Source organism: Macrosteles quadrilineatus, unplaced genomic scaffold (assembly GCF_028750875.1).
Source record: "Macrosteles quadrilineatus isolate MER2022 unplaced genomic scaffold, UCM_ALF_1.0 Scaffold_4__1_contigs__length_99947679, whole genome shotgun sequence".
Classification (NCBI taxonomy): Eukaryota; Metazoa; Arthropoda; class Insecta; order Hemiptera; family Cicadellidae; genus Macrosteles; species Macrosteles quadrilineatus.
Genome location: NW_026542597.1, coordinates 92619904 through 92633807, shown reverse-complemented (window position 1 = coordinate 92633807; position 13904 = coordinate 92619904). Strand labels below are relative to the sequence as shown.

Here is a 13904-nt window from a genome sequence, read left to right as displayed (position 1 = left end):
ACTTTAAACAATACGTTTTCAATATTGCTATAAGCGTTAGTTATGACAAATAGCTGAGAGGTCTAAGAGACCTGATCTGGTGTGCATGACTTCATCGGATTGTGACATAACTTTGGAGAAAATACCCACTCAAAGTGTAATCAACTGGATGTTGTTGGATTACCTAGTCACTTTTATCAACATTCTCACCTTCTGGTCCCTCAGCTGGACCTCCAGCACGTCTGCCGTGTCTCCCACCAGCCCCATCTTCTCCCGCCGCGCCTGCATCCTCCCCAGCCAGGCCTCCACCTCCTGTCTCTTGGCCTCGTACCGCTCAGAGTCCGTCAACATGGCGTCCAGCACGGCTTTGCGCTGCAACACCTTCGAGTTGGTCTCTTCCCAGTGCTCCCGCAGCTTGGTAACTGAAAACCAGAATTTCAGTCAAGTATTGGAATAAAAACAAATTTGAAAACGTGGTAGAAAGTTGTAAATGTTAGCAATCGACGGTGTAATATGAAGGAAATATAAAAACGTGGAGAATGATTCGAGGATAATTTTATTTTTAGGGTACCTAGTTTATCTAGCTACATAATTTTATAAAAAAAATTATGAAAAACATAAAAGCGGCGATGAAATAAAAAAATATCAATCATACGGTCAAAACACTCTGGGAATTGGATAGTTACTAGTAAATATTCCAGGGACGTTACAAGGACGCCAATAATAGCCCTATGTTACCGACTTACATCTTATTATACATTCAGTGTTTACATTAACAGTTTTCCCTCTAGTTCAGATGAGAAAACCTAATACAGTTTGAAAATAGAAGATGTAAAGATGGATCTAAGTGTATCATAAAATAAAGAAAAGATAAATAACACGATTCTTCACATACTGTACACGCAGCCACTGACTAGAATAGCGTTTGCAAAGTTAAATGCAGTATTCATTTGTCACCTGCAAGCTAAAAGATGTGACAAAAAGTTTGGAAACCTTAAAAAGTTTAACAGCAGCCAGGTTCTTTACTCGAGGAAAAGTTACGGTTGTTGAGTCATTTATTGTACCATTACTACTGCTTTCGTTCGGATACATACATTCAGGAATTTTGTTAGATAGTTTATTTAAACGTAGGCAATTCTATCTTGTACGTAGGTAATAATTTGACCATCAAAGATCCATTGTATATCTTTTTAATGAATTGAGTAGGGAATGTCTGGATGTAGAAGAAAATTTTTAGAATTTAACAAGATCAATACTCTTAATGAGTTATTTATTTGAAGAAAAACATTCTCCGTCGTAGTAAAAAAAAAAAAAAAACATCCCTACATATTTACTATTTATGAAATATTAGCATTACTTTAATACAGCCTGATTCATTTTAAAAGGTTTATTTAAGTAGTATAATCCGAATTTAAAATGATTTCCTAGGAGATAAACGGATAAACTATCCCGGGAAAATCCGATTTGAGCTAAACTTAGTATCTACAGCATCCTGAAACTGTTCATTTTCGGATTTGTGTAGTTTTAAATTTCGTAAAGTGCGTAGAGTAATTTACACAGTAGTGTATTTAAAGACAAATATTCCGGACGAAATCAAACTAGTGAAAAACCAACGTAAAACTTGCATATAAAACCCGAAACACGTGATTTGCCCAGCTTTAACAAGTGATTAATCGAAGCTTTGTCAAGCCCTCGCAACAGAAAGACCAACCCATTCGTTATTCGGGACCATTTTTCATGTTAATGACCTACCAACTAAGTTTGCTCTCATTTTTACGCAGTACGATTCAATTATTGAATAATAAATCGCCCCATTAGGCATTCTCGTTCTTTGAGATTAGCTTTGAATAGTAACAACTTCCTAGAGGAGAGAAAATTTTGTAAACGGTAATTGTTGCGTTGCACACAACCTAAATGTAACGGTTACTTCGTTAGGAGTTTGTAGCTAAATCGAAATCGTTAAAGTGGTGAGTGTCAAAAACTTCTACGAGTGTCTTAAAAATTATGCGAGATGCGTACACCATTTTACTTACGACTGTTTTTTTTTTTTTACAAACAATTAGTATTCATTACGTCTAAGAGAGGTTGTGTTGTCGTTAATAATCTCTCATTGCCACTGATTAGCAACTACTTATTGTCCCAACCACTCACTCGTTGTATAATCAATTAAATTGAGCATGGACAGCAGATAAGTTGATGCTAGAAGCATTACAATTTCACTTCTTTTCTCTCTATTCTCGAACCTCATTGCTCCAAACTTGTACAATACTGTAAAGTTACAAAACAATAGTTTTTAGAAACAATACTGTTAAGTACATTTTTTTCAATTCTAAGAACTGAATTGTATTTGCTGCAATTATAATTTTAAAAAGTGATCAACATGACAGAATATACTTTATCTGTATACGGTATATTTCAGTGAAATTTATATACCAGATATGACTAGCAAGTTTTTACATTTATTTATATCTTTTAATCATCACAAGAGTATAAATATCTCCTTAGAAGTTACAAAACACACTAACTACTGAAAGTTTTCTCGAAATAAAAGTATTTTAGCGGACATATATTTCATCATTCACATTTGACGTTTCGTTTAAGGTACGGAAGTGATCCTGAAAGTTTTTCTCTGCTCTTCATTATTCCACGAGTGTTTAAATTGGATTCTGAAGTCACTTTGCATTCCCGGGACAAGACACTGCAATCGAAGCACATCTTCAAAATGAGCTTTCTTTTCCCTAGTTGAAAAAGACTTAAGCCAATTAGAATTAAAGGTCAGAATATATTAAACTATACGTTCACTTGGTCAACAAAGTATAGTTAATAATACCCCCGCCGCAGCAAACCTGCCGACTAAGCGAATTTCCATTTGTATGAATTGATTTTCAGTTAAATATATTTTAATAACATTAGGTTTAACAAGTACCTAGGTTTGCTGCTACAAGGAAACTAATAAAGTGTGTTTTTGAGTAAAATATTGATAGCTTAGTACAAAATAAATAAATTTGCCAAGTTTGATCAAAATATATTCTTAAACAAGCAAACTACAACATTTGACAATATTCTCCATAAGAATAACATGGGAATTATTAATTTACAATTTTTTTAATTTTCTCCGTTACTAATAATCGAACAAAAAAACTTTTATATCCTAAATTATTTTTTTTTTTAAGCTCTTTAAAAAGGTCTAAAGAGAAATTGGGAAAATTTGTGTTTTGAGGGTCAAAAGTGAGAAAAACCAATTTTTACCCCATAAAACCCCCCGTAAAGCCCCGTTCCCATGGTCCGATCGTGCTGGTTCGCGAACTCATTCAAGGCGACTAAGCGAATTTCCATTTGTATGAATTGATTTAAAGTTAAATATATTTTAATAACATTAGGTTTAACAAGTACCTAGGTTTGCTGCTACAAGGAAACTAATAAAGTGTGTTTTTCAGTAAAATATTGATAGCTTAGTACAAAATAAATAAATTTGCCAAGTTTGATCAAAATATATTCTTAAACAAGCAAACTACAACTCGTGCTGGTTCGCGAACTCATTCAAGTTTATCCCGCTTTACACCTTTAAACCAAATTTCATCAAAATCGGACAAAAATTACTCAAGTTATCGCGTTCACGGACGTATATATATATATATCGTCATGAAAAATAAAATAATTACTAAAAAGGGTACTTTGTTATATATGTTTTAATTTTATATATATATATATATAAGTCTATATATATATACACATATATAAAAATTTGAACGAATAGTGATTTTGGCCTCTGGGGACATCAAAATGAAAGTAAATCGGTCCCGGGTCTAGGTCTTACCGTAACACCTACGGTAATAGCTACTTCCCTATAGGGAAATTCGCTCAAACTGATCTTGTTTCAAAAGTTTCCGTGCTTACGTCATTCAAACTCAAGAAACTTCAGATCTTTTTGAAATTTCAATAAGTTGAAGTACAATAACTACTTTGCCAAGGCTACAAATGTATATTTTGTATGATATTAATAAAGAGAGACATTTGCGAGTGTTTATTATATCCTTCAACATAAGCTTAAGACATTTATAATTTAGTAAAGCGGGTTTAGTAAAAACGGCAATCTTAAAACAATCAGGACTTCAGAAAATAAATCAATGTTAGTAATAAAAAAAGATAAAACGTGAAAACGTTACTAAGAAAACTTGGTTATTACTTTTACATTTCAACCTTTAAAATATCTACTTCAAAGTTAAATATATAAATGGTCAAAATGATAAGCATTATTCATATGTCATCATTTAAACCAAGGATGAGGTGTACTAATAGTTTATGTAACGTTTGAAGGTAAATTATGAACCTAGTGAGTGTTTTAGCGGCCTAGAGAGTGTGGCTGTGAGATATACAAAATATATAAATTCTCTAAATATGTATTGAGTTTTAGTTTAAAGGATTGTTCTCTTTTTACTGATTGATTGTAAAGGTAATGCTAACACTAGTCTGAATGCTGAAGGATTTCCATTATGCCATCACTAAAATACGAAGTGAAGTTTTTGAAAGTCCGGAGATAATGTGCCTACATTCGGTAGCAATTAATATATCCTAAGTTAGACGCATATTGTGGGTAAACTATTTTATAGTGTGAAATATTCATCTCACTCCTTTGTAGGGGGTTGCAAAAAAATTTTTATGAGAATAATCGTTAGCGGATAATGCGTTAGGACATATTAAGAAACATAAAACAACGTGGTCCAATATGAACCAACACAAGTTGTCTGAAATCACATCACTGCAAAAATCATGAAAATAGAATGATAAAACTGCACGACAAAAGATATTTAGTCAAAATAAAAAACCCTTGATCGTTGAGTAAAAATACATCAAAATATACCAGAAAAGGTACTGTACATGAATTAAGTCGACGCCAACCCTCAAAAAACCAAGACCGGATACAGCACCTGTACAAATTAAGGTGTAAAAATACGAAAATACGAAGAAACATGTGCAGTGACCAAAATGTACCACCTTTTCACCACAGACCCCACTAATATCCACAACATAGTCAAACTACCCCTTGAGGTGCTTATAGGGAATGTAGTGCAGGGTGCGTGTAAAGAAGAAGGCATGACAGCCTACAGTGCACACCACATACCACACCACACTACCTGCCACCTGCACACCTGAACCGGCCTACCTCTCAGACAGTCTCTCAGGTGGTACAGGCTAGCTCTGGCCTCTGGCGACACTGAAATACAATAACAAACACTCATGTTATACGATTCATTGTCAAACCTCAAGTACCTCTTCAAAATGATGAGTAAATAATACTTGAAGGAAAAGAATGTATTGAATACAGAAGCAAGAATTGGTTAAACGATGGTTTTCGGGCGTTGTGCTTCCCGACGTAGGAAGTTTTTTGTACAATATTTAGATTATGTTCTAGGTTTCTTCCTTCTGAAGACAGTGCATGCCTTTAAATTCCAACACGTCGTTAAACTGCATCAATAATTGATGGAAACTGTCCGCGACATAATCCTTTAAAAAAGTACACAAACGCAACATCCACACATAGAAACAAAAGAATGGTGACTTCTATTGTTTCAGTTAACTCAAATTGAATTAGTGTATCACAAATGTTGAGTGCATGATTGCATATTACATTCTTAATAATTTGCCTCCACGACCCACGAAATAACAAAAAACTGTTTGAGTGGAAAAAGATCTCAATTGTAAATGTGAAATAATCGAAAATACTGGTGTTCATCTTACCACAACTTGATTTACAGTGAACTTTCATGTAAAAAGAATTAGATAAACGAATACAGCAAAGCTTTTGAGAACAATACAGTTAGAAAAGTACAGTAACGTTTCCTTAATGTAAGTGTAAAATCAATGAACAATGACGTTTGCCATACCTTATACATGACATGTCAATAGTTTAAATCATAACTTTTATTCATTTGTCATTCTTGCATTAAAATTTAAAAAAAATCACGATAGTGTTCCCCGAAACTATTAAACTATCAGTGATCGAACCACAACAAATTGTTTTCAAATACATTATAAAAAGTGTGTAAAACCCTTTTTAAAAGGACGATAGAAAAGTTAATGACCTTTTTTTTATTGAAATGCGAACTGATGACAAATAAAGGATGGTCGAACGTCATCAAAACACATCTATGGCTTTGGGAGATTGATAAAGTCCACTTGATGTCATCACTTGAAACCAATAAATTCATCATAATATCCGCTTTGTCCGATGAATCAGCCACGGGTTTATTAAATGTCTCTCTATTAATTTTAACTCCGAATAATAAAACTTGATTGCATTGCTGTGTTTCAAAAGTCTTTCTCTTGACGTATCATTTGATGTTGTGTTACAATGATATTGTTGATACATTTGATGTCTGGCAAACTGCAAACTATATTTTGTACTAGCTACGTAGTAATCGGTTTCAAGATACGATATACATAATTAGTGTTGAAAAAATAACATACATTTAGGGACCAACATGGAACATTAACTCAAATAAAACCATATAAATATCCATAAATAATGTAATAATTTTGTCGTCATAGTTATGGCATTAATTTCAATTTTCTTCCCATTACAACGACTATTCAACTAAAGCATGAAAAGTAATTTATTTACACTTAGGTCAACAGAATATTTAGCAAATGCAACTATAAAGCAAGTCCCTTTAATCAAGCAAAGGTGTCCAATAACAAACAAGTATAATTGTATAGAGAAAGCAGAGTCTGTTCATGACGTCACAAGAGGCTCCCTTTATTTCGCAACTAACACTAGAGCTTAATAAACAATTTCGCCTTAGGTTGGTGATTTTGTATCAACACTGTATGTGAAGAAACTCCCTCAGCCTACCTCATATTAATTTTTCGTTGCAAGATAAATTTTTTAATTTCCTCTTATACTAACTTACGTTTAAAATACCAAATTAAAAACTAACTTTTTTCAGAAACTTTAATTGTTACAAGATTCTGTGTGGCATTTCCTTTTGTTCTATAATCTCTAGGACAGAATACGTATCAACATTTTGACTTGATATAAATCAAGGAAAATATTTTGTTGTCAACTAGCTAAACTTGTAGTTCTCACTCCTGTATGGAAATAAAAATCCCAAAATTACTTCACTAATGTTTAAATTTACTTATAAATTACTTCCGAATGATATACACATGTTTCAATGGAACTGTTTGCATAACTTAAACCAGTTTTAACGCCATTTTTTAGATTTGAATAAGCTTTGATTACAAAATATTTAATCCATATCAACCAAGAGTCTAAATTTGTGAAGGAATCAACAATATTTTCATTACTATTATTAAAGGTCATCTTTACCTTCATCGCAACTTGTGGTGTACATGTAAACATTTTCAATGTGAATCAAATTATTTGTTGTAACCATCATACAGTGCACTGATTTAATACTAGATCGCAATGTTCCAATAATTGAATGAGCTAATACTGTAATATATGTTTATATATCTTGGTGACTATTTAGGCTACTTTCGGATGGTTAGGATTTTAAGAGAAATTTGTTTTCGAAAGCATGTTTATCATCATCACACTTTGTACCTGCACCAAATTATTAACCAGAAATCAATAATACAATTTTAGTAAGACCTGTCTTGAATAAAAAATTAGAAAAAAAGACTTTAGGTATACAAATAAACACGCGCTTTCGGAAGCTCAGTTACTCTGTTAAACACTGGTTGGAGAGCAAACTTGCACAAAATAATGGCCTTGTGAAATGAAAAACTTGCTTTTGTCGGTGAAATCCCCCGGGTATAACGGTCCGCAAAGTATTGTTGGCATTGTATTTCGTGAAACACATTGTTTACTTGCAAAGGTTTATAACCTTCACCCACACATGGGTAAACTAGTGGAACATAAATAACCACCGAAGTGTCTTGTTTATCATAGGACGAGTAAAAATCAACCAGTTTGTTGTAAGCTGAGTGGGCTTATTTCTAGTTTAGGGAAATAATTTATGCATAGTGAAGTGAATGTGTAATTTAAGAGCAATATAAACACATTTATGTTTTTCAATCCAGTTACAATAATAAATCAATCAGTGTAGTGTTGTGAAACGACTTGTATTCTGTTAAAACACTTTTGACAAGACTCTCTCACCGAGCGTTGTACCTGGATTCTTCACAGACACGTCGGTATTCGCAAAAGGTCTTCAACAACACTACTGACAAAACATCGCCTAAATAGCTCTCGAATACCCCAGTAGTTATTTGTTTGTAGTTTTAAATCTATAAACTTGACATACTTTTTAATTTTTTTTTATTCAACACATCTATATGCTTACATTATTAGACACATTATCCTTATATGAGCCAAGTAGCAAATTCAATATTATACTATTATCGATTTCTAATGTTTTGAAAATGCAATACATTTATTTAAAACTAGCAGAGTACCCGTCCTTCGTACGGGGTTGGCATATAAGTGCAGTTATGGGAGAGAACACGGTTTCAGAAACTTTGGTTACGGTATGCTATTGTAAAGCACATCTGCCACAGAAAAAATATTCTAGCACTGCACCTTAAACCATGGAAAAAGTAAAGTTCTCATCGTGCACAACAGCTTGTTGTTGCTGATTGGTTCAAATTAGCCGTTGTCATAAGCAAACAAATAATAGTGCTGCACTTTGTTGCACCTTATAACTTTTTAATGCTATTTATTATCATAGAGCCAACTTGTGCAGTTGAAACAGCTGCATCCATTTATCCATGCATCCAAACTTTCTCACTTATAATATTTGTACGATTTTTAGCTGTAGGGATAGTATTTGTAACGGATAACACCCCATTAAACACATTTGATCAACAATTCTTAGAATAATCTAAGTTTAATTTTTACATGGTTTTAGTAATCCCACTTTATCGTTATCTTTTTTTCATTTTTTTAAGATTTTCAGATGTTTTATAACCTACTTTACGTTGAGCTGAATAAATCTAAATCGTCAAAATTGTCCTTTAATATGTGTCATAGCAATCTCCTTACAAAGAATTAATGTTATCTATAGCTAATAGCTGTGTATACCTAATTTCAGTAAGTATTAATTATCTTCATAACATTTTTCTCCTCGTATAGGTTCAAGCACTTGTTGGTTCACGTTAAAAGTAAATACGCTCGAGGTTCGGTATTACTAGGCTGGTCAGGCTTGAGGGATTTAGCGAGACGCGGTCATTCTCCTATTACCAGGTTATGTTTCCAAGATCGGTCCACATTACTGTAGAAAAATTACACCCATCTTCAGATCATCGCAGCAACATGGGCAAAACAGACTTAACTCATTCTGTAAACGCTTGCTTTCATTAGATCAAGCTAGATTTATATTTTTGATGATAATGTGTTATAGCAAAAAATAGTATCTGTAGAGGCAGATAAGCATTATGAAACGTACAAAAATTAAGGATTTATTTAAAATTTATTACTTAACACCAGAAATTACAATGAGTGAACGTGGACCAGAATTAAGATGCATTTATATATGGCATTTACTTATAGCAATATAGCAGAAATGACTGAGCAAAATACACCTTTAACATATAAAATATCCATGAAATCATTCTTTTATGCATTTTTCCTGTTTAAAATCTTATCAATTGTTATTATAAAAGTCCTTGCATATTAAATACACGAAAATCAGTTTCAGCAAAAACATCAACAAACACATAATAGGGGCTTAAACATTCCTGTGGGAAAACGCAACAAAACGCCAATGGCGAAGGTAAACATAAAATAACTTTAAAACAATACGAAAGGAAAATAACAAAAATGTAAAATATTCACTAATACTAAACTAAACTCGAACATGGACCACCAAAACAAATAAAGTTTTTTTAAGGCTGATAAACATATTCTCTTCCATCCAACACTATTCTATAAACATTAATTTGACCCTAGTAAACTAACCGTATTTTTATAAACCCTACACACACTGTACACCTTGTAAACAATGCCAATATGAGCCAACTCGTCCCAACTGCGGAGGTCGGTGTGTTAAGCTCACGGTGTTTTGTTAAGCCAAAGCCGTGTCTCCTGGCGGTTATTCATATTTAATTAATTCGTCTATTTGTTTGGAGAGTTCTCAGTCTCGAGAGGTTTTGCTGCCACTCAGTCTCGCCAACGACATTTGTAACGTGAAAATGTAATTGTACTAATCTCATCGTCTTTATTACGCTTTGTAACACTACCGAATGAATACTTTGTTGTTATGTTAAAAGCAATCCAAATATGATTATTATTTAGTTAAAAAAACTGACGGCGATACAGGTATGAGTGAATTGGAATGACTTAATTCAATTAATCAATCGTAGAATGGAGTTGTTCAATAATCACTTTAGACCGTTTGAGATACCTTCCCATTTTGTGTTTTGAGATAGGATGACCTATTGAAATATGAACTCGGAACGACCATGTGGCGGGATTGTCACATGTCTAAATACCATCGGTAATTGTTTTGGTTAGGATTTGAACTCGGACATTTTTGGAAAAACCTACCCTTGTTCTAACCACTACCCTAATCCCACTTAAAATTATAAAAAACAAGACTGAATATTAATTATAAAACTATATAAAAGTACACACATTTATTACAATTTTTGAAAAATATTTTGTTTCGTTTTGCTGATGAAACAATAAATTATTATTAAATTAAAGGTATTAATTAGGCAAACACAACCTAAATGACATTTTAATCTATCTATACATATTAATAGGCAAGCATGTTTCTTTGAAACCTTTTTTCTCAGCTTGAGTGTATCACAGGGAACATCTACACATACTGTTAGAAAGAAACTTTCCTGTAGATGTGCAGAATACTTTTATAAATTAAAATAGGCCAAAAATAATCACAAAAATAGATTTAAATTTGAAAAAAATTAACATGGGCCTGCAGGGTTGCTATGCTGGTGACGAAATAACCTAATATAAACAGAATATCAAAACAAATTAATGAAACTCCAATCACATGTTTTATTTACAGCGTGGGATGAAAATAGAGAAGATGTACATTTACATATTTAATACATTTAATTACATTTAATTACATATTTTGGGTCAGGTTTTCGACCACTGGACGACCTCTAGTACATCTTAAATGTTAATATGGGTGTTATTATAGGTTAATTATGGTGGAAGAAAAAAATTCTTGTGTGTATCACGAGCACAAACAGGCATTGCCTTTAAGTACACAAATAGCTATTTAAAAGCTGTGTGTACAGATAAGTGCATTAGATTAAAGTAGCATTGATCGAGTAACAAGTCTATGGAGGGACCCGCGTGAGGACGAAATTCCCACAGCATCCATCACTTTTATTGGATTACTTATCACATGCGGTTCACGGGCGAGTTCATTTATTATGTTACGTTCTGTAAAAAACCGTAACCTGTTGTTGTGTTATAAATATATTAAGCAATTTTACACCAAATTCGTTAGTGGTGCGTCAATTGAATTTATTCGAACGTCACGTGCAAACACAACGAAAATAATTACAGCCGCTAGTTTTTTAGTTACATAACCCATTTCATCGAATTTACATATCAAAAGAATATATATTAAGCTTTTATTTCCTCATGGAGGTCTGTATAAGTTTCAATTTCATTTTAATTTTCAATAAGTTGTCTTTTTGGGTCAAGCTTGATTAACGAATTGGTTATTGGTATACGAAATAAAATAGTGTTAGCTGATCTAGAATTATTTAAAACTACGTATTTACTAAATAAACCAGAATTTAGAGAAGCATACTACGACGGTGAATGGTCTTAACTCAGTTTTTATGATTGTCTACGATATTGGTAGTCTACCTATAGTTGAAGATACTGTACAACAAAAGGTGACACTTGAATTAATTTGAAAGAACCCTTTAAACAAACGTTTTTGTTCAAGGGTTGTATACTTTCTAGCGTGCAGCAGAGTTACTTTTAGCACAACTTACAAGTAATACCTAACAGTTACCATAAAACATTAAACAATTATGATAACGTAATAAGCGTGTCTACCCGGTGGTGAACCGTTATTACAAGGCTTTACTGCTGCGGTTAACGTCATGTTTTACTCGAATTGTTGCTCAAGTTTAAAGCAATATTCTTGGCTATTTAAGTCACATTTATAATATTCACTAGCAACTTTACTAGTATTTTAACCAATTATAATAACTTAAAGACCTAAGGTTGACAGCTAACAGTGTAAAAACAAATCGGTTGTGTATTCAAATCATTACTTAAGCTGCTAACATGTTTTCGCAGAAAATTATGTCTAGAGATGCAAGCTAACTTTTGTACTGCGGCAACGAGTGCGAGTTCGTAACTCAAACCATAGATAAAAGGAGTGCTCAAACAAAGCATAACGTAATGTACAGGAATCTGTAATGTTTCTCTTGAGAATCCCTTAAAACAGACACCTAGGTAAGAGTGGGACAGTTTTAATATTTTGACGACGAATAATATTAGCAAATATTCTTGCTACCAAGAGAAACATCAACCTATCATGCATGAAATCTTTATAATAAGTTATAATTATATTTATAAGTATATATATATATAAGTATAAATAATTATAAGTTATAATTCCAAATTGCTTCACGCATTCAATACAAAAAGCAAAAGGTTTTGTAAAGTAACGAAACTCATTTTATGAAACTAACAAACCGAATCCACAAAATCCACACAGAGTAAATACAGAAGTTAATTAACATGTGTCAAATCTGTTTACTAAACCTCTCTATGTTTTTCTCGGTTACTTTGAGGTCGATGAACCACATGTTTGGAATGTTTGGTTTAAATGACTTTGTAACTCGGGTACGTATCTAAAGTAAAATAGTAATGTTCGCTGACTTAAAAATAAAGTATTGTTAAGCTTTGTACAATTGTTTACAAACCATAATACTGTTGTATAATGATGAAAATAATTTTACCTACGACCGTTTTTTAAAGTAGCCATTTCAGTCCAGTTCTTAGAATTGAAAAGTTTCACTTTACAGCTGTTTACTTTCATATCCGCATAGTTTCATTTCATATCCGCATAGTTTTCTCATATCCACACAGGTAACGGACCAATGAGGTTCAAGTATTGAGAGAAAAGAACTAAAATTGTAATGCTTCGAACGTCAACTAATCAGCTGATCAGCTGATCAGTTGACCAATTTAATTGTTGATCCGACTTGTTCATGTTGATACTCGCGTATTCTTAATTAAGTTGGTGGAAGTCCAAAAATAAATGAAATATTTGCCGAATTGTACTTGATACAATATTATTTATGGTAAGAATGCTGCTAGCAATGTAATATTTAACGAAGTTTAACAAACACGTAATAACAGGAAATCAGCTGATTATACAACAAGTCGTTGCATCACTTTCAGTGGCAATGACAATACACGAAAACATAACATCTCTAAAAAGTTATCATTAGTGATTGTTAGTAATTAAATCCAGATTGATAGTAATAAAAAACGGTCGTAGGTAAAGTAGTGTAGCCTACGCAACTCGCGTTAATAGTCTTTACGACACTCGTAGAGGTTTTTAAGGCACTCGCCAAGGCTCGTGCCTTAAATTTTCTACTCGTGTCGTAAATACTCACTTAACGCAATCGTTGCGTAAACTACTATATACTAATAATTTGACATTGCAGGCATTAATAAAATTCAATTTAAAGTTTCTTTTCAGATTAATTTTTCCTACATTATCATATTGCCCCATAGACCAATACTGTGTTTGTAGTATCTTTTCTCCCTTTGCCTCATAAAAAGATGAGCACATTTAAAACTAGGATATACAATTCTACGAGTACTTTATATTTTGTTTGGCCAGATAGATATCTATTCTTTTAAACTCTAAACACTATGGAAAAAAAAACAGCTAAATCGACCAAAAACTGTAATGAATGCTCTATAACTAGAATACAAATAATTTAGATCC

General features: G+C 32.7%; 1 protein-coding gene across 5 annotated transcripts in view; it reads right to left on the bottom strand.

Annotated features, from left to right (window-relative positions):
- Positions 1-13904, bottom strand: part of LOC128991839 (dystrophin) — a 549174-nt gene that overhangs the window by 228253 nt on the left and 307017 nt on the right. For 4 of the 5 annotated variants that reach the window (XM_054415050.1, XM_054415047.1, XM_054415051.1 and 1 more), the window contains exons 5-6: positions 5144-5194; positions 190-401 (exon numbers count right to left, since the gene is read on the bottom strand). In XM_054415050.1, coding sequence (XP_054271025.1) covers positions 190-401; positions 5144-5194 — 263 coding nt within the window. The remainder of the gene's footprint in view (positions 1-189; positions 402-5143; positions 5195-13904) is intronic. The other variant, XM_054415049.1, reaches the window with a different exon arrangement.